Source organism: Trachypithecus francoisi, unplaced genomic scaffold, assembly GCF_009764315.1.
Source record: "Trachypithecus francoisi isolate TF-2019V2 unplaced genomic scaffold, Tfra_2.0 Lachesis_group1, whole genome shotgun sequence".
NCBI lineage: Eukaryota > Metazoa > Chordata > Mammalia > Primates > Cercopithecidae > Trachypithecus > Trachypithecus francoisi.
Genome location: NW_022681454.1, coordinates 162467764 through 162495602, shown reverse-complemented (window position 1 = coordinate 162495602; position 27839 = coordinate 162467764). Strand labels below are relative to the sequence as shown.

General features: G+C 39.8%; 2 protein-coding genes across 12 annotated transcripts in view; one reads left to right on the top strand and one right to left on the bottom strand.

Annotated features, from left to right (window-relative positions):
* Nucleotides 1-27363, top strand: part of CBR4 (carbonyl reductase 4) — a 107553-nt gene extending 80190 nt beyond the window's left edge. The window contains exons 5-6 of one of the 3 annotated variants that reach the window (XM_033215653.1): nucleotides 18380-18520; nucleotides 25905-27363. In XM_033215653.1, the coding sequence (XP_033071544.1) occupies nucleotides 18380-18417 (38 nt within the window). In that variant the 3' untranslated portion in view covers nucleotides 18418-18520; nucleotides 25905-27363. Of the gene's footprint in view, nucleotides 1-18379; nucleotides 19680-23874; nucleotides 23939-25904 lie in introns of those variants that run through there. The other 2 variants (XM_033215652.1, XM_033215654.1) reach the window with 2 other exon arrangements.
* Nucleotides 18628-27839, bottom strand: part of PALLD (palladin, cytoskeletal associated protein) — a 422012-nt gene continuing 412800 nt past the window's right edge. For 7 of the 9 annotated variants that reach the window (XM_033215641.1, XM_033215642.1, XM_033215645.1 and 4 more), the window contains 4 exons: nucleotides 24379-24586; nucleotides 22632-22797; nucleotides 21985-22118; nucleotides 18628-20844 (listed from right to left, as the gene is read on the bottom strand). In XM_033215641.1, the coding sequence (XP_033071532.1) occupies nucleotides 20672-20844; nucleotides 21985-22118; nucleotides 22632-22797; nucleotides 24379-24586 (681 nt within the window). In that variant the 3' untranslated portion in view covers nucleotides 18628-20671. Of the gene's footprint in view, nucleotides 20845-21782; nucleotides 21829-21984; nucleotides 22119-22631; nucleotides 22798-24378; nucleotides 24587-27839 lie in introns of all 9 variants that reach the window. The other 2 variants (XM_033215643.1, XM_033215644.1) reach the window with 1 other exon arrangement.

Sequence of the window (27839 nt, the reverse complement as noted above, 5' to 3'; positions counted from 1 at the left end):
GCCTCCAGCTTTATTCTTTTTGCTTAGGATTGTCTTGGCTATGCGGGCTCTTTTTTGGTCCCATATGAAATTTAAAGTAGTTTTTTTCTAATTCTGTGAAGAAAGTCAATGGTAGCTTGATGGGAATAGTATTGAATCTATAAATTAGTTTGGGCAATATGGCCATTTTCATGATATTGATTCTTCCTGTCCATGAGCATGGTATGTTTTTCCATTTGTTTGTATCCTCTCTTATTTCCTTGAGCAGTGGTTTGTAGTTCTCCTTGAAGAGGTCCTTCACATCCCTTGTAAGTTGGATTCCTGGGTATTTTATTCTCTTTGTAGCAATTGCGAATGGGAGTTCACTTTCACTCATGTCTTGGCTCTCTATTATTGGTGTATAGTAATGCTTGTGATTTTTGCACATTGATTTTGTATCCTGAGACTTTGCTGAAGTTGCTTATCAGCTTAAGAAGATTTTGGGCTGAGATGATGGGGTTTTCTAAATATACAATCATGTCGTCTGCAAACAGAGACAATTTGACTTCCTCTCTTCCTATTTGAATACCCTTTATTTCTTTCTCTTGCCTGATTGCCCTGTCCAGAACTTCTAATACTATGTTGAATTGGAGTGGTGAGAGAGGGCATCCCTTTCTTGTGCCAGTTTTCAAAGGGAATGCATCCAGCTTTTTCCCATTCAGTAGGATATTGGCTGTGGGTTTGTCATGAATAGCTCTTATTATTTTGAGATACATTCCATCACTACCTAGTTTATTGAGTGTTTTTAGCATGAAGGGGTGTTGAATTTTGTCGAAGGCCTTTTTTGTATCTATTGAGATATTCATGTGGTTTTTGTCACTGATTCTGTTTATGTGATGGATTACATTTATTGATTTGCGTATGTTGAACCAGCCTTGCATCCCAGGGATGAAGCCAACTTGATCGTGGTAGATAAGCTTTTTGATGTGCTGCTGGATTCAGTTTGCCAGTATTTTACTGAGGATTTTTGCATCGATGTTCATCAGGGATTTTGGCCTGAAATTTTTTGTTTGTTTGTTTTGTCTCTGCCAGGTTTTGGTATCAGGATGATGCTGGCCTCATAAAATGAGTTAGGGAGGATTCCCTTTTTTTTCTATTATTTGGAATAGTTTCAGAAGGAATGGTACCAGCTCCTCTTTGTACCTCTGGTAGAATTCGGCTGTGAATCCATCTAGTCCTGGACTTTTTTTCGTTGGTAGGCTATTAATTACTGCCTCAATTTTAGAACTTGTTATTGGTCTATTCTTCCTGGTTTAGTCTTGGGAGGGTGTATGTGTCCAGGAATTTATCCATTTCTTCTAGATTTACTAGTTTATTTGCATAGAGGTTTTTTTTATTTTTTATTTTTTTATTTTTTAAATTTTTTTATTATACTTTAAGTTCTAGGGTACATGTGCATAATGTGCAGGTTTGTTACATATGTGTACTTGTGCCATGTTGGTGTGCTGCACCCATCAACTCGTCAGCACCCATCAACTCGTCAGCACCCATCAACTCGTCATTTACATCAGGTATAACTCCCAATGCAATCCCTCCCCCTTACCCCCTCCCCGTGATAGGTCCCGGTGTGTGATGTTTCCCTTCCCGAGTCCAAGTGATCTCATTGTTCAGTTCCCACCTATGAGTGAGAACATGCGGTGTTTGGTTTTCTGTTCTTGCGATAGTTTGCTGAGAATGATGGCTTCCAGCTGCATCCATGTCCCTACAAAGGACTCAAACTCATCCTTTTTTATGGCTGCATAGTATTCCATGGTGTATATATGCCACGTTTTCTTTTTTTTTTTTTTTTTTTTTTTTTGAGATGGAGTCTGGCTCTCTCGCCCAGGCTGGAGTGCAGTGGCCGGATCTCAGCTCACTGCAAGCTCCGCCTCCCGGGTTCACACCATTCTCCTGCCTCCCAAGTAGCTGGGACTACAGGCGCCCGCCTCGTCGCCCGGCTAGTTTTTTGTATTCTTTAGTAGAGACGGGGTTTCACCGTATTAGCCAGGATGGTCTCGATCTCCTGACCTTGTGATCCACCCGTCTCGGCCTCCCAAAGTGCTGGGATTACAGGCTTGAGCCACCGCGCCCGGCCATGCCACGTTTTCTTAATCCAGTCTGTCACAGATGGACATTTGGGTTGATTCCAAGTCTTTGCTATTGTGCATAGTGCTGCAATAAACATACGAGTGCATGTGTCTTTATAGCAGCATGATTTGTAATCCTTTGGGTATATACCCAGTAGTGGGATGGCTGGGTCATATGGTACTTCTAGTTCTAGATCCTTGAGGAATCGCCATACTGTTTTCCATAATGGTTGAACTAGTTTACAATCCCACCAACAGTGTAAAAGTGTTCCTATTTCTCCACATCCTCTCCAGCATCTGTTGTTTCCTGACTTTTTAATGATTGCCATTCTAACTGGTGTGAGATGGTATCTCATTGTGGTTTTGATTTGCATTTCTCTGATGGCCAGTGATGATGAGCATTTTTTCATGTGTCTGTTGGCTGTATGAATGTCTTCTTTTGAGAAATGTCTGTTCATATCCTTTGCCCACTTTTTGATGGGGTTGTTTGTTTTTTTCTTGTAAATTTGTTTGAGTTCTTTGTACATTCTGGATATTAGCCCTTTGTCAGAAGAGTAGATTGCAAAATTTTCTTCCATTCTGTAGGTTGCCTGTTCACTCTGATGGTAGTTTCTTTTGCTGTGCAGAAGCTCTTTAAACTAATTATTAGTTTAATTAGATTCCATTTGTCAATTTTGGCTTTTGTTGCCATTGCTTTTGGTGTTTTAGACATGAAGTCCTTGCCCATGCCTATGTCCTGAATGGTATTACCAAGGTTTTCTTCTAGGGTTTTTATGGCGTTAGGTCTAACATTTAAGTCTCTAATCCATCTTGAATTACTATTCATATAAGGAGTAAGGAAAGGATCCAGTTTCAGCTTTCTACTTATGGCTAGCCAATTTTCCCAGCAGCGTTTCTTAAATAGGGAATCCTTTCCCCATTTCTTGTTTTTCTCAGGTTTATCAAAGATCAGATGGCTGTAGATATGTGGTATTATCTCTGAGGACTCTGTTCTGTTCCATTGGTCTATATCTCTGTTTTGGTACCAGTACCATGCTGTTTTGGTTACTGTAGCCTTGTAGTATAGTTTGAAGTCAGGTAGCGTGGTGCCTCCAGCTTTGTTCTTTTGACTTAGGATTGTCTTGGCAATGCGGGCTCTTTTTTGGTTCCATATGAACTTTAAAGCCATTTTTTCCAATTCTGTGAAGAAAGTCATTGGTAGCTTAATGAGGATGGCATTGAATCTATAAATTACCTTGGGCAGTATGGCCATTTTCATGATATTGATTCTTCCTATCCATGAGGATGGTATGTTCTTCCATTTGTTTGTGTCCTCTTTTATTTCGCTGAGCAGTGGTTTGTAGTTCTCCTTGAAGAGGTCCTTTACATCCCTTGTAAGTTGGATTCCTAGGTATTTGATTCTCTTTGAGGCTATTGTGAATAGAAGTTCATTCCTGATTTGGCCCTCTGTTTGTCTGTTACTGGTGTATAAGAATGCTTGTGATTTTTGCACATTAATTTTGTATCCTGAGACTTTGCTGAAGTTGCTTATCAGCTTAAGGAGATTTTGGGCTGAGACAATGGGGTTTTCTAAATATACAATCATGTCATCTGCAAACAGGGACAATTTGACTTCTTCTTTTCCTAACTGAATACCCTTGATTTCTTTCTCTTGCCTGATTGCCCTAGCCAGAACTTCCAACACTATGTTGAATAGGAGTGGTGAGAGAGGGCATCCCTGTCTTGTGCCAGTTTTCAAAGGGAATTTTTCCAGTTTTTGCCCATTCAGTGTGATATTGGCTGTGGGTTTGTCATAAATAGCTCTTATTATTTTGAGATACATTCCATCAATACCGAATTTATTGAGCGTTTTTAGCATGAAGGGCTGTTGAATTTTGTCAAAGGCCTTTTCTGCATCTATTGAGATAATCATGCGGTTTTTGTCTTTGGTTCTGTTTATATGCTGGATTATGTTTATTGATTTGCAAATGTTGAACCAGCCTTGCATCTCAGGGATGAAGCCCACTTGATCATGGTGGATAAGCTTTTTGATGTGCTGCTGGATCTGGTTTGCCAGTATTTTATTGAGGATTTTTGCATCGATGTTCATCAGGGATATTGGTCTAAAATTCTCTTTTTGTTGTGTCTCTGCCAGGCTTTGGTATCAGGATGATGTTGGCCTCATAAAATGAGTTAGGGAGGATTCCCTCTTTTTCTATTGATTGAATAGTTTCAGAAGGAATGGTACCAGCTCCTCCTTGTACCTCTGGTAGAATTCAGCTGTGAATCCATCTGGTCCTGGACTTTTTTTGGTTGGTAGGCTATTAATTATTGCCTCAATTTCAGAGCCTGCTATTGGTCTATTCAGGATTCAGCTTCTTCCTGGTTTAGTCTTGGGAGAGTATAAGTGTCCAGGAAATTATCCATTTCTTCTAGATTTTCTAGTGATTTGCGTAGAGGTGTTATAGTATTCTCTGATGGTAGTTTGTATTTCTGTGGGGTCGGTGGTGATATCCCCTTTATCATTTTTTATTGCGTCTATTTGATTCTTCTCTCTTTTCTTCTTTGTCTTGCTAGCAGTCTATCAATTTTGTTGATCTTTTCAAAACACCAACGCCTGGATTCATTGATTTTTTGGAGGGTTTTTTGTGTCTCTATCTCCTTCAGTTCTGCTCTGATCTTAGTTATTTCTTGCCTTCTGCTAGCTTTTGAATGTGTTTGCTCTTGCCTCTCTAGTTCTTTTAATTATGATGTTAGAGTGTCCATTTTAGATCTCTCCTGCTTTCTCTTGTGGGCATTTAGTGCTATAAATTTCCCTCTACACACTGCTTTAAATGTGTCCCAGAGATTCTGGTATGTTGTATCTTTGTTCTCATTGGTTTCAAAGAACATCTTTATTTCTGCCTTCATTTCGTTATGTACTCAGTAGTCATTCAGGAGCAGGTTGTTCAGTATCCATGTAGTTGAGCGGTTTTGATTGAGTTTCTTAGTGCCGAGTTCTAGTTTGATTACACTGTGGTCTGAGAGACAGTTTGTTATAATTTCTGTTCTTGTACATTTGCTGAGGAGTGCTTCCACTTATGTGGTCAATTTTGGAATAAGTGTGATGTGGTGCTGAGAAGTATGTATATTATGTTGATTTGGGATGGAGAGTTCTGTAGATGTCTATTAGGTCCGCTTGCTGCAGAGATGAGTTCAATTTCTGGATATCCTTGTTAATTTTCTGTCTCATTGATCTGTCTAATGTTGACAGTGGGGTGTTGAAGTCTCCCATTATTCTTGTATGGGAGCCTAAGTCCCTTTGTAAGTCTCTAAGGACTTTCTTTATGAATCTGGGTGCTCCTGTATTGGGTGCATATATATTTAGGATAGTTAGCTCTTCCTGTTGAATTGATCGCTTTACCGTTATGTAATGGCCTTCTTGATCTTTGATGGTTTAAAGTCTGTTTTATCAGAGACTAGTATTGCAACCCCTGCTTTTCTTTTGTTCTCCATTTGCTTGGTAGATCTTCCTCCATCCCTTTATTTTGAGCCTATGTATGTCTCTGCATGTGAGATGGGTTTCCTGAATACAGCAGACTGATGGGTCTTCACTCTTTATCCAATTTGCCAGTCTGTGTCTTTTAATTGAAGCATTTAGTCCATTTACATTTAAGGTTAATATTGTTATGTGTGAACTTGATCCTGCCATTATGATATTAACTGGTTATTTTGCTCGTTAGTTGATGCAGTTCTTCCTAGCCTCGATGGTCTTTACATTTTGGCATGTTTTTGCAATGGCTGGTGCCGGTTGTTCCTTTCCATGTTTAGGCTTCCTTCAGGGTCTCTTGTAAGGCAGGCCTGGTGGTGACAAAATCTCTAAGCATTTGCTTATCTGTAAAGGATTTTATTTCTCCTTCACTGATGAAACTTAGTTTGGCTGGATATGAAATTCTGGGTTGAAAATTCTTTTCTTTAAGAATGTTGAATATTGGCCCCCACTCTCTTCTGGCTTGTAGAGTTTCTGCTGAGAGATCTGCTGTTAGTCTGATGGGCTTCCCTTTGTGGGTAACCCGACCTTTCTCTCTGGCTGCCCTTAAGATTTTTTCCTTCATTTCAACTTTGGTGAATCTGGCAATTATGTGTCTTGGAGTTGCTCTTCTCGAGGAGTATCTTTGTGGCGTTCTCTGTATTTCCTCTGTTTGAATGTTGCCCTGCCCTACTAGGTTGGGGAAGTTCTCCTGGATGATATCCTGAAGAGTGTTTTCCAACTTGGTTCCATTTTTTTCCCTCACTTTCAGCCACCCCAATCAGACATAGATTTGGTCTTTTTACATAATCCCATACTTCTTGCAGACTTTGTTCATTTCTTTTTCTTCTTTTTTCTTTAGATTTCTCTTCTCGCGTCATTTCATTCATTTGATCCTCAATCGCTGATACTCTTTCTTCCAGTTGATCGAGTCGGTTACTGAAGCTTGTGCATTTGTCACGTATTTCTCGTGTTGTGGTTTTCATCTCTGTCAGTTCGTTTATGGCCTTCTCTGCATTAATTATTGTAGCTATCAATTCTTCCACTCTTTTTTCAAGATTTTTAGTTTCTTTGCACTGGGTACATAATTCCTCCTTTAGCTCTGAGAAATTTGATGGTCTGAAGCCTTCTTCTCTCATCTCGTCAAAGTCATTCTCCGTCCAGCTTTGATCTGTTGCTGGCGATAAGCTGCGTTCCTTTGGAGGGGGATATGCGCTCTTATTCTTTGAATTTCCAGCTTTTCTGCCCTGCTTTTTCCCTATCTTCGTGGTTTTATCTGCCTCTGGTCGTTGATGATGGTGACGTACTGATGGGGTTTTGGTGTGGGTGTCCTTCCTGTTTGTTAGTTTTCCTTCTAACAGTCAGGACCCTCAGCTGTAGGTCTGTTGGAGATTGCTTTAGGTCCACTCCAGACCCTGTTTGCCTGGGTGTCAGCAGCAGAAGCTGCAGAAGATAGAATACTGCTGAACAGCGAGTGTACCTGTCTGATTCTTGCTTTGGAAGCTTCCTCTCAGGGGTGTACTCCGCCGTGTGAGGTGTGGGGTGTCGGTCTGCCCCTAGTGGAGGATGTCTCCCAGTTAGGCTATTCAGGGGTCAGGGACCCACTTGAGCAGGCAGTCTGTCCGTTCTCAGATCTCAACCTCCGTGGTGAGAGATCCACTGCTGTCTTCAAAGATGTCAGACAGAGTCGTTTGCGTCTGCAGAGGTTTCTGCTGCTTTTTTTTTTTTGTTGTTGTTGTTGTTGTTTAGCTGTGCCCTGTCCCCAGAGGTGGAGTCTACAGAGACTGGCAGGCCTCCTTGAGCTGCTGTGAGCTCCACCCAGTTCGATCTTCCCAGGGCTTTGTTTACCTACTGAAGACTCAGCAATGGCGGGTGCCCCTACCCTAGCCTCGCTGCTGCCATTTCGGTTAGATCGCAAACTGCTGTGCTAGCAATGAGGAAGCCTCTGTGGGCGTGGGACCTTCCCGGCCAGGTGTGGGATATAATCTCCTGGTGTGCCCGTTTGCTTAAAGTGCAGTATTGGGGTGGGAGTTACCCGATTTTCCAGGTGTTGTGTGTCTCAGTTCCCCTAGCTAGGAAAAGGGATTCCCTTCCCCCTGCGCTTCTCAGGTAAGGCGATGCCTCGCCCTGCTTCAGCTCTTGCTGGTCGGGCTGCAACAGCTGACCAGCACCGATTGTCCGGCACTCCCTAGTGAGATAAACCCAGTACCTCAGTTGAAAATGCAGAAATCACCTGTCTTCTGTGTCACTCGCGCTGGGAGTTGGAGACTGGAGCTGTTCCTATTCGGCCATCTTGCTCCGCCCCCCCATGCATAGAGGTTTTTATAGGATTCTCTGATGGTAGTTGGTGTTTCTGTGAGATCGGTGGTGATATCTCCTTTGTCATTTTTTCTTGCGTTTATTTGATTCTTCTCTCTTTTCTTCTCCAGTAGCTTGGCTAATGGTGTTTTTGTTGATCTTGTCATGAATTCATTGATTTTTTGAAGGATTTTTCATGTCTCTTTCTCCTTCAGTTCTGCTCTGATCTTAGTTATTTCTTGTCATCTGCTAGCTTTTGAATTTGTTTGCTCTTGCTTCTCTAGTTCTTTTAAAGAACACTTTAAAAAGAGTGTTGAGTTTAGATCTTTCCTGCTTTCTCTTGTGGGCATTTAGTGCTATAAATTTCCCTCTAAACACTGCTTTAGCTGTGTCCCAGATATTCTGGTATGTTGTGTTTTGTCTTTGTTCTCATTGGTTTCAAAGAACTTATTTATTTCTGCCTTAATTTTGTTATTTGCCCAGTAGTCATTCAGTAGCAGGTTGTTCATTTTCTATGTAGTTGTGTGGTTTTGAATGAGTTTCTTAATCCTCAGTTCTGATTTGCTTGCATTGTGGTCTGAGAGACTGTTATGATTTCCATTCTTTTGCATTTGCTTAGGAGTGTTTTACTTCCAATTATGTGGTAAATTTTCGAATAACTGTGATGTGGTGCTAAGAAGAATGTATATTCTGTTGATTTGGGGTGGAGACTTCTGTAGATGTCTATTAGGTCTGCTTGGTGCAGAGCTGAATTCAAGTCCTGAATATCCTTGTTAATTTTCTGTCTCGCTGATCTGTCTAGTATTGACAGTGTGGTGTTAAAGTCTCCCACTATTATTGTGTGAGAGTCTAAGTCTCTTTGTAGGTCTCTAAGAACTTGCTTTATGAATCTGGATGTTCCTGTATTGGGTGCATATATATTTAGGATAGTTAGCTCTTCTTGTTGCATTGATCCTTTTACCATTATGTAATGCCCTTCTTTGTCTCTTTTGATCTTTGTTGGTTTAAAGTCTGTTTTATCAGAGACTAGCATTGCAACTGCTGGCTTTTTTTTTTTTTTTTTTTTTTTTGCTTTTTTATTTGCTTGGTAAATATTCCTCCTTCCCTTATTTTGAGTCTATGTGTGTCTCTGCACGTGAGATGGGTCTCCTGAATATGGGACACCTATGGGTCTTGATTCTTTATCCAATTTGCCAGTCTATGTCTTTTAATTGGGGCATTTAGCCCATTTACATTTAAGGTTAATATTGTAACGTATGAATTTGACCCAATCGTTATGATGCTAACTGGTTATTTTGCCCGTTAGTTGATGCAGTTTCTTCATAGTGTTGATGATCTTTACAATTTGGTATGTTTTTGCAGTTGCTGGGACTGATTGTTCCTTTCCATGTTTAGTACTTCCTTCAGGAGCTCTTGTAAGGCAGGCCTGGTGGTGACAAAATCTCTCAGCATTTGCTTGTCTGTAAAGGATTTAATCTCTCCTTCGCTTTTGAAGCTTAGTTTGGCTGGTTATGAAATTCTGGGTTGAAAATTCTTCTCTGTAAGAATGTTGAATATTGGTCCCCACTCTCTTCTGGCTTGTAGGGTTTCTGCAGAGAGATCTGCTGTTAGTCTGATGGGCTTCCCCTTGTGGGTAACCTGACGTTTTGTGATCCTTCAAAGATGATCTTTCTCTCTGGCTGCCCATAACATTTTTTCCTTCATTTCAACCTTGGTGAATCTGATGATTACGTATCTTGGGGTTGCTCTTCTCAAGGAGTATCTTTGTTTTTGTTCTCTGTATTTCCTGAATTTGAATGTTGGCCTCTCTTGCTAGGTTGGGGAAGTTCTCCTGGATAATATCCTGAAGAGTGTTTTCCAGCTCGGTTCCATTCCCCCGTCACTTTCAGGTACACCAGTCAAACGTAGGTTTGGTCTTTCACATAGTCCCATAATGTTTGGAGGCTTTGTTCGTTCCTTTTCATTCTTTTTTCTCTAATCTTGTCTTCATGCTTTATTTCCTTAAGTTGATCTTCAGTCTCAAATATCCTTTCTTCCACTTGATCGATTTTGGCTGTTGATACTTGTGTGTGATTCATGAAGTTCTTCTGCTGTGTTTTTCAGCTCCATCAGGTCACTTATGTTCTTCTCTGAACTGGTTATTCTAGTTATCAATTCGTCTAACCTTTTTTTAAGGTTCTTAAGTTCCTTGCATTGGGTTAGAACATGCTCCTTCAGCTTGGAGGAGTTTGTTATTACCCACCTTGTGAAGCCTATTTCTGTCAATTCGTCAAACTCATTCTCCCTCCAGTTTTGTTCCCTTGCTGGTGAGGAGTTGTGATCCTTTGGAGGAGAAGAGGCATTCTCATTTTTGCAATTTTCAGCCTTTTTGCACTGGTTACTCCCCATCTTTGTGGATTTATCTACCTTTGGTCTTTGATGTTGGTGACCTTTGAATGGGGTTTTGGTGTGGACATCCTTTTTGTTGATGTTGAAACGATTCCCTTCTGTTAGTTTTCCTTCTAACAGTCAGGGCCTTCTGCTGCAGGTCTGCTGGAGTTTGCTGGAGGTCCACTCCAGACCCTGTTTACCTGGGTATCACCAGCGGAGGCTGCAGACAGTAAAGATTGCTGCCTGTTCTTTCTTCTAGAGGCTTCATCCCAGAGGGTTACCCACCAAATGCCAGCGGAGCTGTCCTGTATGAAGTATCCGTCGACCTCTGCTGGAAGGTGTCTCCCACTCAGGAGGCATGGGGTCAGGGACCCACTTGAGGAGGCAGTCTGTCCCTTAGCAGAGCTTGAGCCCTGTGCTGTGAGATCTGCTGCTCTCTTCAGAGCTGGCAGGCAGGAACGTTTAAGTCTGCTGAAGCTGCACCCATAGCCGCCCCTTCCCCCAGGTGCTCTGTCTCAGGGAGATGGGATTTTTATCTATAAGCACCTGACTGGGGCTGCTGCCTTTCTTTCAGAGATCCTCTGTCTGACTATAGTGGCTCTGCCAAGCTGTGGTGGACTCCACCCATTTCGAATTTCCTGGCGGCTTTTTTTATGCTGCAAGGAGATAACTGCCTACTCAAGCCTCAGTAATGGCAGACACCTCTCCCCACGCCATGCTGGGGTGTCCCAGGTCGACTTCAGACTGCTGTAATGGCAACGAGAATTTCAAGCCAGTGGATCTTAACTTTCTTGCTGGGCTCCCTAAGAGTGAGATCCACTGAGCTAGACCACTTGGCTCCCTAGCTTCAGCCCCCTTTCCAGGGAGTGAACGGTTCTGTCTTGCTGGCGTTCTAGGAGTCACTGGGATATAAATAGAAACTCCTGCCACTAGCTCAGTGTCTGGCCAAACGGCTGCCCAGTTTTGTGCTTGAAACCCAGGGCCCTGGTGGCACAGGCTCCTGTTCTATAGGTGCAAAAACCATGGGAAAAGGGTAGTATCTGGGCTGCAATGCACCATCCCTCATGGCACAGTCTTTCACAGCTTCCCTTGGCTAGGGGAGGGAGTTCCTCGACCCCTTACACTTCCCAGGTGAGGCGACGCCCCACCTTGCTTCTGTACGCCCTCCATGGGCTGCACCCACTGTCTAATCAGTCCCAATGAGATGAGCTGGGTACCTCGGTTGGAAATACAGGAATCACCTGCCTTCTGCATTGATCTTGCTGGGAGTTGCAGAACGGAGCTGTTCCTATTTGGCCATCTTCAGTGTGTGATCTTTTTGATGTGATGTCAGATTGAATTTACTAATATTATGTTGAGGATTTTTGCATGTATGTTCATTAGGGATATGTAGTTTTGTTTCATTAGAGTCTGTAGTTTTGTTTTTTTGTTATGTCCTTATCTGGTTTTGGTGTCAAAATTATGCTGGTCTTGTAAAATAAGTTTGGAAGAATTCTCTTCTGTTCAGTTTTTTGGAATAGTTTAAGAAGAATTGGTAGGTTTTTTTTTTTTTTTTCTTTTTTAATATTTGGTAGAATTTAGCTGAGAAGTCATCCAGTCCTGGTTTTTTCCTTATTGGGAGGCTTTTTATTACTGATTTGTTATCATTACTTTTTATTGATCTGTTCAGGCTGCTTCTTTTTGGTTCAGTCTTGGTAGATTGTGTGTGTCCAGGAATTTATCCATTTCCTCTACGTTTTTAAATTTATTGACATATGGTTGTTTATGATAGATCCTAATGATCCTGTGTGTCTCTCTACTATCAGTTGTGACAGCTCCTTTTTTGTTTTTGTTTATTTGGGTCTTCTCTCTATATTCTTAGTCTAACTATTGGCTAGTTGATTTTGTTTATCTTTTCAAAAAACCAACTTTTTGTTGATGTTTTTTATTTTTTAAATCTCAGTTTTGTTTAATTCTACTCTAATCTGTATTATTTATTTCCTTCTGCTAATTTTGGATTTGGCTTGCTTTTGTTTTTTGTTTTTTGTTTTTTTTTTTTTACTTTTCTAGTTTATTTTAAAACTTGTTTTGGAGACTGGGTCTTGCCATGTTTCCCAGGCTAGGGTGCAGTGGCTTTTCACAGGCTAAATTGGAGTGTGCTGTAGTCTCAAATTCCTGGCCTCAAAGCAATCCAGCCCGAGCCTTCGGAGTAGCTGGGGCTGTAGATGTGCACCACTATGCCCAGTTTTTTCCTAGATTCTTAAGATGAATCATTCAGGTATTAGAAATCTTTTTACTTTTTTGATATAGGTGTTTATTGCTGTAAACTTCTCTTAATCATGCTTTTGCTGTATCCCATAGAGTTTGGTATGTTGTGTTTCTGTTTTCATTCGTTTCAAGGAATTTTAAAATTTCCTTCTTAATTTCTTCCATCACCCATTGGTCAGTCAGGAGCATGTTGTTTAATTTCCATGTATTTGTACAGTTTTGAATATTCTTGTTATTGATTTCCAGTCTTATTCCATTGTGGTCGGATAAGACACTTGATATGATTTCAGTGTTTAAAAAGTTTTTGAGCTTGTTTTGTGACCTAATATATGGTCAGTCCTGTAGAATGTGCTGATGAAAAGAATGTGTATTCTGTTGCTGTTGGGTGAAATGTTCTGTAGGTGTCTGCTAGGTCCATTTAGTCTGTAGTACAGTTTAAATCCAATGTTTCTTGATTTTCTTTTTTTTTTTGAGACGGAGTCTCGCTCTGTCGCCCAGGCTGGAGTGCAGTGGCCGGATCTCAGCTCACTGCAAGCTCCGCCTCCCGGGTTTACGCCATTCTCTCGCCTCAGCCTCCCGAGTAGCCGGGACTACAGGCGCCCGCCATCTCGCCCGGCTAATTTTTTGTATTTTTTTAGTAGAGACGGGGTTTCACCGTGTTAGCCAGGATGGTCTCGATCTCCTGACCTCGTGATCCGCCCGTCTCGGCCTCCCTTGATTTTCTGTCTAGATGATCTGTCCAGTGCTGAAAGTGGAGCATTAAATTTCCCAACTGTTATTTTACTGAGGTCTATCTCTCCTTTTAGATCTAATAATATTTGCTTTATATACCTGGGTGCTTCAGTGTTGGGTGCATATATATTTACCATTGTTACATCTTCTTGCTGAATTGATACCTTTATTATTATATAATGTCCTTCTTTGTCTCTATCACTTTTTAGTTAAATAGCCTGTATTATCTGATATAAGAACAGCTACTCCTGCTCACTTTTTGTTTCTGTTTTCATTGATTATTTTTTTCCATCCTTCACTTTCAGTCTTTATGTGTCTTTTACAGGTGAGGTGAGTTTTTATTTGGCAGCATATAGTTGCATGGTTTTTTTTTTTTTTGAGATGGAGTCTCGCTTTGCCACCCAGGCTGGAGTGCGGTGGCCGGATCTCAGCTCACTGCAAGCTCTGCCTCCTGGGTTTATGCCATTCTTCTGCCTCAGCCTCCCGAGTAACTGGGACCACAGGCGCCCGCCACCTCGCCCGGCTAGTTTTTTGCATTTTTTAGTAGAGACGGGGTTTCACCGTGTTAGCCAGGATGGTCTCGATCTCCTGAGCTTGTGATCCGCCCGTCTTGGCCTCCCAAAGTGCTGGGATTACAGGCTTGAGCCACCGCGCCCGGCCAGTTGCATGGTTTTTTAAATTCATTCAATGTCTTTTAATTGGGGAATTTAATTTGTTTACATTCAAGGTTATTTATTGCTAGGTGAGGATTTACTCCTGTTGTTTTATTGATGGTTTTCAGTGTATATTCCTTTCTCTTTAATCCTCCTTATGATTTATTTTTGTGGCTTAGTGGTTTTCTGTAGTGATAAGGTTTGATTTCTTTCTCTTTCTCTTTGTGTATCACCTCTACCAGTGAGTTTTATGATTTCATTTGTTTTCATCATGGTGGTGATGAAAACAGATCTAAAACTCTCTTGAGTGTTTCTTGTAAGGCTAATCTAGTCTTCCCTTAGTTTTTGCTTATCTGAAAAAGACTTTATTTTCCTTCATTTCTGAGGAATAGCTTTGCTTATATTTAATAAAGAATATTAAAACAATATGCTTTACTGACAATATTTTTCTTTTAGTACATTGAATATATATATTTTTTTCCCGGCCTGTAAGGTTTCTGCTAAGATATCTGCTGTTGGCCTAATGGGTATTCCTTTATACGTGACTTGACATTTTTCTCTTGCTGTTGTTAGAATTCTTTCTTTGTATTTGACTTTTGACAATTTGATTATAATATGCCTCAGAGGTGACCTGTTTAGGTTGAATCTCTTTGGGGACTTTAAACTTCTTAGATCTAGATGTTCATCTCTTTCCCAAAACTTGGGAAGTTTTTGCTATGATTTCATTAAATCTGCTTTTTATACATTTTTCCTTCTCTTCTCCATCTGGAGTTCCAAAATGTAAATATTTGGCCACTTAATAGTGTTCCATACATTCTGTAAGCTTTCTTTATTCTTTTTTTTTTTTTTTTTGTCTGCATGAGTTATTTCAAAAGGCCTACCTCCAAGTTCAGAAATTCTTTCCCCTGCTTTGTCTAATCTGTTGTTGAAGCTCTTGATTGCATTTTTTATTTTATTTATTGAATTCCTCAACTCTAAGATTTCTGTTCGTTTTTTTTTAATGCTCTTTGTTGAATTTCTCATTCAAATCATGAATTATTTTCCTGATTTCATTGAACTGTTTAGCTGTATTCTCTTTACCTCACTGAGCCTCCTTGAGATTATTATTTTCAATTCTTTTTGTGGCATTTCATGTATTGCCTTATGATTCGGGTGTGTTACTGGAGCATTATTGTGTTCTTTTAGAGGTATCATGGTTTCTTGTGTTTTCATGTTTGATATGTTCCTTGATGTTGACTTCTACGCATCTGGTAGAACAGTCACCTCTTCCAATTTGATGAAAGGTTTTGTAGGGAAAGACTTATTTGTATTGGTGGATGTTAGAGTGTCAGTTAGGTGGGGTGTGTTAGCTTTGGTTCTAGTTGGATGCAGTACTCTAGTGTCTGTGCAGATTCTTCAGCTGTAATCCACTCTGCTGATGTTTGTAAGTGCCCAGTGGCCTAGACTGTGAGGATTTGTAGCACTGGTGGTACAGCTTTGCTGGGGTGGGCTCACTGGACTGTTTCTCAAATTGGAGGCATGTGTGTGCACAGTGTCAACCAACTTGGGGTCTTGCTTGCTGGGATTGGGGCCACAGGGATGTTTGTCAGGCCCTGGATACAGGCATGCTCATTTGGCCTGGGACTGTGTCTGCCAGAGGTGAGCCAAGTAGGCTGTTTCTTGGACTTGGGACAGTGGTGTGCCTCTTAGCCAGCCAGGGGGTGTGTCCATAGGGGCTGAGCCCATGGGGCTCTTTCTTAGGCCCTGGGCATGGTCATGTGACTGCTCAGCTGGCTTAGGGGTGTGTCCACTGGAAGTGAGTCTCCCAGGGCATGGGCACAGGGCTGCTAGGAACATCTAGGACTTGTATGCTGGGATTGGGCCTACTGGACTGTTTCTCATGCCCTAGTCTGGGCACAGGTCCACTGGGTAGGCCTGGGGGCATGTCCATGGAGGTAGGGGGCATTGGGCTGTTTCTCAGGCTTAGGAGATAGGCTGGTAGTTGTTCTACCAGGGGCCCAGTTTGGCCAGCTCAAGGGTAGTTATGTATGCTTTGGGAAAATTTGCCAGACTGTTTCTCTGCCTGGAAGTGCAGGCAGTGATGGTTGGTTTTCCTGCTATGCAGGACCAGAGAGAGTCACAGCCAGTCCTGGGCCCAGGTTCTGAGCCTCCAGGGTTGTGGCATTGCAGCCACCCATGTGGGTTTGCTGGAATGACAGAGCCACGGGGCTGGAGAGGTGTATTTGCTACTGGGCCCCACAGCAGGCACCTGAGGGATGGAGAGTACATATCTCATGTTCCTCATCCAGAGGAATGCAGCTGTGCAAATCCACAGGGGCTCTCTAAAGTCAGTTTAGGGCTTGTGAGGACAGTGGAATTCTGTAGTAGGGATTGTAGGTGTTTGCAGTGGTAATGGGGGCTGATGGGGCTCTGCTTACGTTTTCCCAGCAAAGGAAAGTTTCTTCTCTTGACTCCAGGCCAGTCAGGGTTGGGGGGTGCAGGGGCATGGGGCAGCAGAGACAAGGTGTCCCTATGCTGCCTTCTGACCGACGGTACCTCTCCACTCCCCCACTGCACTCTAGTGCTCTTCCATTGACACTTCAGTTGAATGTTAACTGTTTGTTCATTTCTTGGTCCTTTCTTGGGGGGATGAATGCCAGGAACCTCTAGTCAGCCATCTTGCTGACATCACTGTTATGTAACTCCCCTTCCTTGTCAAATACTGTTTTTCATATTTATCCATGCCAATAGAAATAAATCCATTTCTTCACCTTTAACTCTGAATAGTAAGTAATATTTCATTATATGAATTAATCAGTTTTGTTCCTTCTTCTACTAATGGGAAATTAGGATTTCCTCAAATTTTTTATCCTTTTCTACATATTTAAGTTTCTGTGGGGCCTGGTTCTTAATTTTTTTTGTGCCATATGCCTTTTTGACCCTCTAGTAAATCATCTGGATCCCTTCTTAAAATAATGTTCATGAGGCATAAAACACACAGGAAAAAAATTATTTTTAAGTAATTATCAAAGTATTAAAAACAAATTTATAATACAAATGCCTATATAAATTACAACATCTATTGGTAACTCTAACAAGTGCCATAATTTTGAAGTAATGCTGAATTTAGATGGATTTTAAGATATTTCAGTATTTGTAATATAATTGCTACCAGGACAGTCCCAGGTATTTTATACTGTTGTGTTTTGTGCCTACATTCATAATTGAGGGAAATTCTAAATTTCAGCTAGGGGATAATTTTTTTTTCCATCCAAGTTCACAAATTTTAACCATCTGTGTAATTTTGTTGGGTGTGTACACATTTTGTAATTGAAATTTTAGTTTCTAACTACACGAAAATAATAGCTGAAATTTATTGAGCTCTTACTGTGTGTCAGGTACCATGTCAAAATTATCCCATATAATCTTCACAGCAGCACAGAAAGAGGGGTGCTGTTTTGATCTCCATTTTCCAAATAAGGAAACAGAGGCTTAGGGAGGTAAAGTAACTGCTTATGGGTCACACATGATCAAAATAGCTAGGATTCAAAGCCTGGCTGGCCAACTCCAACACTCAAGTTCCTCACCACCATAATATAGAAGTTGTATTTCTATAATTTAAAGGAGTCTAACTAAATTTACCGGATGATACAGTAGGTTCTAGCTACAATCCAAGGGGATTGTCATGTTACATGTTACACGTTCATAAAAGGGAAAATCAAGGACAAATTCAGCATTAAAATATATAATGAATCTTGTAAACTACATAGCAAGTCATGGGGTACAGAAGACAATGTGAAATACACAATTTAGTCTAATTCAAATGTATTCAAATGTATCCTCAAAGCTCCATTATATTGCTTATGTAAAAGATAAAATATTTTTACCTTATGGAGGCTGTGAATTACATAAGTGACCAACTTTCTCTTTCCCATAGTAGGAAAGCCTAGGCCCAAATATGTTGTCCATCTTTTGAACTATGTAGATATTAATGCTATATGTATATATGAATATGGGTGTATGTGTAATCTCATTCCTTGTTCCATTTATACTTATTTTCTTCCTTTTTCCCCTCACTTTTAATTTATATCATCTTGCTGTATTTTATGTATCCTTGTATGTCATGACACTCATGTATTTACATGCATACGTACAGTACACTGCTGTGGCAGGCAGAATTCTAAGATGGCCCCGATATCCCCATCCTCTGGTGTATACAAACCTTCTCTCAGTTATCCAATCAAATGGCAATCTAGCTGCTACTTTGAAGGAATTTGTAGATGTAATTAAGGTTCCCCAAGTCAGGTGACTTTAAGAAAGGGAGATTATCTGGATGGGCCTGACATAATTTAAAAGGGACTGGGCCTTTGACGCAAGAGAAAGTGTGAAAGGGGTCTGAGGTGAGGGAGATTCTCACTAACCCTGAAGATGGAGAGGGCTACATGGCAAGGAATACAGATGGCCTTTAGGAGCTGAGAACAGCTCCTGGCTGAGGGACTAAATGAGACGTTTCTTCTACAATTGCACAGAGCTATCACAACCACTTGAATTTCGAAGAGGATCTTGAGCTCCAGATGAGAATACAGTCCAGCTGATACAATGACTTTAGCTTTATAAGATCCTGAACAGAGAACCCAGCTACATCCTGCCTGAACTTGATTTACAGAACTGTGAGTAATAAATGAGTGATGCTGAAGCCTCAAACATCAAAGTTTATGCTAAGTTATGGCAGCAATAGAAAACTAAAACTGAATATTTTGCTTCACAAAACTGCAACTATTATTTGTCAAATATTTATTGATGTTAAATCCACATTACACCAGCACAACAATCCAAAGTAGTATGATAGTACTTTTTTTTTTTTATAAATACAATATAAAGGTGGCAAAATAATGCTAGTTAATCCCAAACCCAGCAAATCAGCAAAAAACGTCACATTCAGAACAATTTGGCAAGTAAGACATAAGTCATAATTCTACAATAGAGATAGGTCCATGAGAGACTATGTATGGTATCTTAAATTCCGTATTAGCAATGCATTGAAGTGTGGTTAAAGAAACTTGAACCACACTGCATAGAACATCTGCCACCCGGTGCTCAAGCCTATTAATCACTTAAACCTTGGTTGGTTGGTGTTCTTACAAAGAAGTAGAAAGCTGTACATGTGAAACAGTAATATGAAATATATGTGGTGGTACACAGATATAAAATTACTTTAAAAAATACTACGTATGAATTGAGTAACTGAGCTAAGAGAGGCCACTTATTATAAATAATGAAAGATACATGTGTTTTGCATAAGGAATACAGTGTTTTCTTTTCATAGCAAAGTACCATTAAAGCCTCGTATTTTATACTACTAGGTCAAATTATTTTTTCTCCTTTTAAAATTTATTGGTTCCGACTTAAAACCATCAAGTCTGGTCAGAATCAACTCAGTCTAGCTGAATCAGCTCAGTCTAGCTGATGCAAAATCATATGCATTCAAAAAGCAATCTTTACTGAGATGCCTTTATAAACCTTGGAATCCAGCACCTTCTTAAGGCAGTTTCATGGCAGCAGGGAAGTGAACTAATAATTTTCATTCACCACATCTTGGTGCCTTTGAAAAAATACTTTATGGCACAAACCTGTTTTTGTCTCTCCTTATGTCTCCACTTCCTTCAAGTAGACTAGATCCTACAGGCAATTTCTCATTTATGCCACCATGCAGTCTCAATCCATTTTCAACTTGCTCTACATACCTAAAATCCTCCACTACTACACAAACTTCAGACACACTGCAATCTCCACCGCATATGTACTCCACACTTCCAGCTGGCCCTAGGTTCCTTGACTTGTGAATGGCAGTGCTTTTTTCACTTATGTTTGAAGAAAACCAAAGAAAAGCCTGGCCTTTGCTACCTCTCCTGCGCCTTTAACTTTTATCTAAATGAACACACTATAATTGTGCTGGTTGCATTTTCCTTCATTCTCCTCCCTACTCCTTCCAAACCTCTGATTCCTCCAAATACTATATATGCCTTGGTCATTTGGGTCGTTTGGATGCTTTTTGTGGAATGAACTGTAATATATTTCTGCTTTATTCAGAGCACTTTATATTATTTATATTTAAATTAGCCTTTTAATATGGTTTGTAAATAAGTTTCCTACCAAGGTAGCATGAAAACACAACACATAAAGAAAAAAAAAAGTTAAGAACTAAGGTATTAACCTTGTTAGAAAACTCTTTTGATATTAATAAAATTTAAGGCAAGTAGTTCCTTCCTTATGATTTAATATAAAAACATTTGCAAAGACAAGGCATTTACTTGGATTTCTTTGTCATTTCTTCTTTTTTCATCCTTACATATTGCACTTGGTTCACTTATCTGTCTGAATACACCGTGCTTCAGAATCATTGTAGTATTGTATTGTTTGTGGTACAACTGCCTCATTAAACATTTCACACTATCAGGCTACACAGCACCTATATCTTGTGTTTAAAGGCACTTGTAGATAATACAAATTGTAGTTACCTGTGAATAATTGATTTCCTTTAGTATTTTGGCAGTTTAGATCACTTTAATCAAAGCAATTCCAAAGTTTTAAATTGGACAGTAAATGTGAATTTTCTGTGCAATGTGTATATTTATATTAGCATTATCTACTTGAACTCTAAGTTTGGTATATCAAGTAAGAAAAATATTATTTTGGTGGTTTTTTTTTTTTTATTTCTTATAGTCAAAGATATGTTTCTGCCTTTTACATAATGTGACAAAGGAATATGTTGGTCAAGGCAATGGCTGTTTCAGTGTTTCAGCTTTAACAAGAATGCCGGATTACAGGTCCTCACTTTCTACCAAGGCAGTATTCAGTGTCAGGTGAGATGGGTTGGCTTCAGGTTGGAACGCTGCTTTGATGTCTAGTCCCTGGTCCGAAAGTGCTGCATAGCGACTGGCTGAGGGCCGCACTTTTTTTGGCTTGGTGCTCTGTGACTGCTGATGCCACTGGGCTACAAAGAAAAAGAGTAAATAAAGATTTTTAATTAAGATATACTTGGAGAGCCTTTAGATATTTCAAAAATATACAGAATGTCTAGATATATGCCAGGCACATACTCTGTGAAAACTGAACACATCCATGGTAGAAACATGGAAATTTAGGAACACTGTTGCATTTTATTCAAATGTTGCAGATTTACTGTCTATACAGGGTAGTGGGAATAAAGCAGCTAGATTACAAAGGTCAAGAGTAGTTTATCTTTTTTTTTTTTTTTTAACTAAACACTGCAGCACAGGGAATCCTTTGGAATAGCTGATAAGCTTCCTAATTCTTATCCCCCCTCTCCTTTTAAAAAATATTTTTTCTTCAATAATTACAGCACTTAGGAATTCTGCTGGATGTGGATGCTTTAACACTAATCAATCAACTGAAAGGAATTGTACAGTAGGGAAAGTTGAGGCCACACATTTCTTGATGACCCTCACAAAGTTATTTCAAGAAGAGGCAAAATCTGAAATAAATTCTTAATTTTTTCTAGTTTTCTTTTTATGTCAATGGATCACATAATGTTTATTGTACTAGACTATAAATTCAATAGGAATAATTTTAAATTTAGGATGCATATACACAAATATACAAACACAAGTCTACTGCTGGCTGCTTAAGATATATTAATGAGAAAAGCACTAAGCCACAAAAGTACACATTCCAGGATCAATGGAACACACGTTTAGAGTGCATTAGGACACTGCAATAGAATACAGGAAGAAATGTTAAAAGGCAGTCATTTGCAGAACACAGTAACAAGAACATGTGAAAAACATGGTTATGCCTTTGCCTACTGTTAACTCCTAAGGATGCTTGAGTAATGAAGCCACAACTAACTAGCCAATGTAAGAGAAATCAACATGCATATTTTGCTAATAATTCAAAGTTCCTGAATGATACTTGGGTATTTGTTTTCCTGGTGTGGTTCGCTATTAATGTCGAGAAACTATAAACAGAAAGAGAGAGAGAGCAATATGAATTTTTGACAAAACACAATAGTTGTTTATAAGATTATAAAGAGTAATGTGATTTGCTGTCTAGATATCTAATTTTTCATAATTTAATGAGTAAATGCAATGAAATGAGATGAAGTGGCACTCACTGTAAACGTCCAGCCTGGCAGTACAGGACACAATCCCTGCTTCATTCTTGGCTGACACAGTATACCACCCAGCATCTTCTTTTGTGGCTCCCTGAATGAGCAGGCAGATGTAGCCATGGTTGTCCTGGTGCATGCTGGAGAAAAGGATAAAGTCATTAGGGTTCTAAATTTTTTAAAAATGGCTTGGACATGAAGCATCATTTTTTAATTAGATCATTAGAAACAGAATTGTGCAAGTTGCTGATAATAGGGTCATACTTATTCTGTAGAGACTACTAGCCCCATTAAAGTTAACGGGAGAAAGAACAGACGTCAAGAGTCGAATACATCTGTGTACTTAATTCCTAGTTGAAGAGTTGAAGATCTGCCTTTACAAAAACCACTGAATAGTCTTTTACCACTAAAGCAAATGAATTCATCTTTTCTTTTAGATAGAAAGATAAACACTTAAGAAATCACCATTAGATCAAATACCATTATAGCTTCCTTCTAAAAGCTTAATCCTACATTGGGTAAGCATGGTTGTTGTCTTTGATTTCATCAACAGCATGGCTTTTACACAGATTTCCATGCTATATAAAATGTATCTTTTGATACATAAGTAGGACTGAACAGTTATGGATCAGGTTCTCATTGTGCATTCTTACCTCACTCGGTCAGTGCTGTGAGTGAGTGATTCATTTTCTTTCTTCCAAAATATCTGAGGTGGTGGCACTCCCAATACACGACATTCCAGCCGTACTGGGTACCCATCAGCAACTCCTGTGTTTTGGAGCTTCTCAATAAACACAGGGGGTTTGTGTGCTTCTTTAGCTAAGAAAACATGAGATGAATTCTCTATCAATGATACACAAAAGAAGCACTAGAAAGAATTCAGAAGACTTTTGGAATATTGCTTGAATAGATCTTTTATGATACCATTTTTTACTCCAGGTGGTAACCAGTTTTGCAAAGAACATAAAATGTATAGGTCTTATTGTCGTAGCAACTCATCAGTAAGAATAACATCTACCACTTTGGAGCACTGCTATGCAGGGTACTAGTTATGTAGAGCTTCATACACATTTTTATGATTTAATCCTTAGGAAAACACTGTGAGGCATTATATTCCCATTTTATATATGGAGAAACTAAGTCACAGAGATATCTATTTGCCAAGTGTCACACAACTAGTAAAACAGACAAGAGCCGGGACTGGATCAGATCTGACCCCAAAGATTTTGCTTCCAATTACTGTACATCACCATCTTCTGACAGGAGTGCTAACTGACGCATACTGAGATATCTATGTGTCTTTTGGACCCTGAGTCTGTGTCCTAAAGGACAAATATGATCAAAAGGCATATTTAACAGCAGAAAAATGAAATTTTAGTTTGAGGTTAGAGGAATGAAATCAATCGTAGCATGTAAGAATATAGAGTACTTTGTACAAAACTTGAAAGCATGGCTAACCTGTAGCACCACAGCCCACATATTTACCACATTCTTATGTGAAAACATCTTGGTGCCATTATCAGAATCATAATCCAAGAGTTTTATCAAGACCTCCTGGGTTTTATTCTCATTGCTACTTTATTTCTTGAAAGAGCTCAGTGACTTAGTACGTTTAGAAGAGCACTAGGAATCAACAGATTGTGTTAAATCCAATCATCAGCTTACTAAGTGGGACCCTGGTAAAAGTTAGAGAAGATTTGCTGTGATTATCTCATAAGGCTGATGTGAGGGCCAACTGATACATAACATAACTGAAGCACTTTGCATACAGAGGTATAAGAAATAAATGTTTTGTTATGTTCTTTCTTAAAAGAGATCAGGTAATCAGAATCTTTACTTACACCTAACTCTTAAGGATGGTATAAAAACCTTTCCATAAATGTGTTTTCCTTTTAGGCTTCTCAAAGCATAAGACTTCATGTAACAACACTTTTACAGAATAATCAGTGAAAAAGCAAATGTGAGTGTAGTTTGACAATGACTTTGAGGGTAGATGACAACGTTGTTTTAAAAACTAGGGGTGTATGTGTGTATATATATATACATATATATATGTGTGTATATATATATAAGCAAATTATTTGGTTCTTGGATTCCATACTGCTGTTACTATTTCTCTGTGTAACACTGGGGGCCACTGCACACACAGGAGGTCAGATGACCCAAAAGAGCTAATGAAATCTTTTTCTCTCTTTGCCAGGTTAGTGGGAGAAATGAAAGATTTCTGTTTCTGTTTTGCTAGGCCTTATAACCATGTCCTCATTGGCTATTTTGATGATACAATCTACTTTTTCAATACTTTGATGTATTTTCCATATTGGTTAGTAATGTAGAATTAGTTTACATTTGTAAGTCTGATGTTCATGCTGTCAGAGAGCAAGGATTCACAGATGAGCCTACCAGCAACCACAAGCTCCAGGCTGAATGAGTTCTGTCCTGCTCGGTTGGTGGCTATACATGTGTAGATGCCGGCATCACGTGACGTGACTGGCTCTATGATCAGAGAGTGCACCCCGTTCTCACGCACCAGCATCTTGTGAGCACTGTCAGGGCGTATGGGCTTGCCATCCAGTTGCCAGCTTAGATCTGGGGTTGGTAACCCACTGACCTAAATCATAAAAGAAATACATGTAAATTTTTGTATTAAAACAGAGTGAAATCACTGATAGCGAAGAGGTCAGCATAAATTCCTCCTTCAGTAGCACAATGGCTTTTTTTTTTTTTTTGACAGAGTTTCACTCTTGTTGCCCAGGCTGGAGTGCAATGGCACAATCTCAGCTCACTGCAACCTCCACCTCTCGGGTTCAAGCGATTCTCCTGTCTCAGCCTCCTGAGTAGCTGGGATTACAGGTGCCTGCCACTACACCAGGCTAATTTTTGGTATTTTTAGTGGAGACAGGGTCTCACCATGTTGGCCAGGCTAGTCTTGAACTCCTGACCTCAGGTGATCCGCCTGCCTCAGCCTCCCAAAGTGCTAGGATTACAGGTGTGAGCCACTGCACCCAGCCAAGAGATGGCTTTTACTATCAGCTCATGTTACTCTTCTGCTTAAAACTTTTCAGTGGCTTCCTGAGCACTCACCAGCTTACATATAAACAATTCTTACAGAGCAACCTAGAGATGACTGAGATGGGATTTTAAAAATTATGGTCATTGTCTTACTTTGCCCAGGACTATAGAGATTAATGGGATGATGTCAGCACCAGGCTCTGGGCTTTTTTGAAAAAAGATGCTCAACAATAACAAATAGCTGGCATTTATACACAGTACTGTAAAGCTTCTCATCAAGGAGTAGCCGTAGTTATGGAGAATGCATTTGTCAGCACATAGGGCTGCTATTATTATTTTATAATCCTTGAAACTGAATAACAAGAGCAATACGAAATTATCCAGAAAGCCATCTCAACAAATTACCATCACAATGGAAACATCATAAAATCTTGAGGCCTTGACAGCTGTGTTGACCAGAGATCAGATAAAAGCACATTTAATTGCTAATAACATGTTGTGCTGCAAAGGGTCAGGATGGTTGCCATCTGCCAGCTTTTTAGTTTTGCCCTTGATTTTGAATGGAAGAAATGCACTGTTAAGGAAGGCCTTTTTACCCCCTACCCCCAGCTTTACTAGTAGGAAGTTATATACAAAAAAAATGTCACTTAGACTGCAAAACAGTTCTGAAGAACCAGCTTTGCCAGAATCAGCCAGAGGACTCACAAATTCCATTCCTGCTACGTGATACTCACTGATACTACCCGCAGGATGCCTCCCACCACACATGTAACAAAGGGCTACGGCATTTAAAGTAAATTTAAATGACTGGTTAAAAGGATAAAGAGGTTTTGGAAACAAACAGCAGTAGTTAGGCAGCTTGGCTTCTGAGATGCTCAGGCTCTGTGTTCTCCCATCTATCCACTTGTTGTCCCCAGCTCTCCATATACAGTGCTTGACCTGTTTGGATGTCATCAGAAGTGGTGTGGAGGAAGAGGGAGTGGACATCTTTGATCAGGCTCCTTGTTCCCACATCCAGAAACGAAGTGGCACTGCTTCTTCCTACTTTACCAGGTTAGATCCTATATAAGCCATCTACTGACTGAAGTCACAGTATGTTTAGTAGGAGAGATGCCCAAAGCATGGGTACTCTCAAACCACATGATTCACAGTGAACCTACCCAGTGGATAGTTATTCATGCTAGGGCAAAGAGAATGCCCCTTCTACCTTTTTTCTAACCCATTCTCCTGGCTAAGTAAAGACAGCATGATCTCAGGAGCTGAAGGTCCCCACCAGCAGGTCACAATGTAACTAGATCTCTACTCTTAGGGCACATGGACATAGTGGGGAGAGAAGAGCATGCTTGTTGCTATAGGAGTGGAATTAGTTATTTTCCTGAAAATTGAGTACCAGTCAAGGATAATCAGTGTCTAGGAATGTTCCTCAGGGGCTAAAAGGGGAGGGAGCTTTTTAGAGGAAAAGCAAACCACTGCTTTAGTGTTTGGTGTTTGGCTTATCTTCAGGACTTTTTCCCCTTTCAAAGCTTAAATACACTGATTTTTTTTTTTCTTCCTGATCTATCTGTACATGTGGCAAGATTTTTCACTTTTTTTTTTTTTTTTTAAATAGACAGAGGCTCGCTCTGTCACCCAGGCTGGAATGCAGTGGGCACAGTCTCAGCTCATTGGAACCTCCGCCTCCTGGGTTCAAGCAATTCTCTTGCCTCAGCCTCCTGAGTAGCTGGGATTACAGGCACCTGCCAGCATGCTTGGCTGATTTTTTTGTATTTTGGTAGAGATGGGGTTTCACCATGGTGGCCAGGCTGGTCTCGGACTCCTGACCTCAGGTGATACACCTGCCTCGGCCTCCCAAAGTATTAGGATTACAGGCGTGAGCCACTGTGCCCAGCCGATTTTTCACATTTTCTTTATCCAGGTCAGATCATCATAGTGAAATAAATAAGCAGTTTACTTTTTGTTTCCAATATTATTTTAATGGCAGGAGTTTTAAGGACACTTATGTGCCAGTCCCGTGAAAGACAGTACTATTATTTCTTTCTTAAATATGATTAAAAATAGAGATAACAGTGTGGTGAATGTCTATATACCCATCATTTAGTCACTCTTATTTTTTATATTTTAAAATAAATCTCAGATTTCATATACTGTTACCCCCATATAGCTCAGTATGCATTTCTAAAAACAAGACTTTTCTTATATAATCACAATTCCATTTTACACATAAAATAAATAATTCCTTGGTATAATCTAATGATCTATTTAAAATAAAATTCTCCTGGTTAACTCAAAACATCATTTTACAAGTGGTCTGTATGAATTTTTAAAAGTATTTTTTAATTGATAAAAATTGTATATAATTATGCACATATTTTAAAATATGTATATGCTGTGAAATAGCTAAATTGAGCTTATTAACATATGTATGACTTCACATGCTTTTTTGTGGTAAGAACACTCAAAACCTACTCTTAGCAATTTTCAAGTATACAGTACGTTGTTATTAACTATAGCCACCATGTTGTAAGACGGATCTCTTGAACTTATTCCTGTCTAAAACTGAAATTTTATATGCTTTGGCTAACATTTCCCCAACTCTCCCTCTCCCCATCCAGCCCCTAGTAATCACCATTCTATTCTCTGCTATGAGTTCAACTTTTTTAGATTACACATGTAAGTGAGATCCTGTAAGTATTTTATCTTTCTGTGCCTGGCCTATTTCACTTAACATTATGTCCTCCAGGTTCATCCATGTTGTCACAATGACAGGATTATAATTTTCCACCGTGTGTCTATGTATGTATATATATATCTCGTATTTTCTTTATTCATTCATCTGTTGACACTTAGGTTGA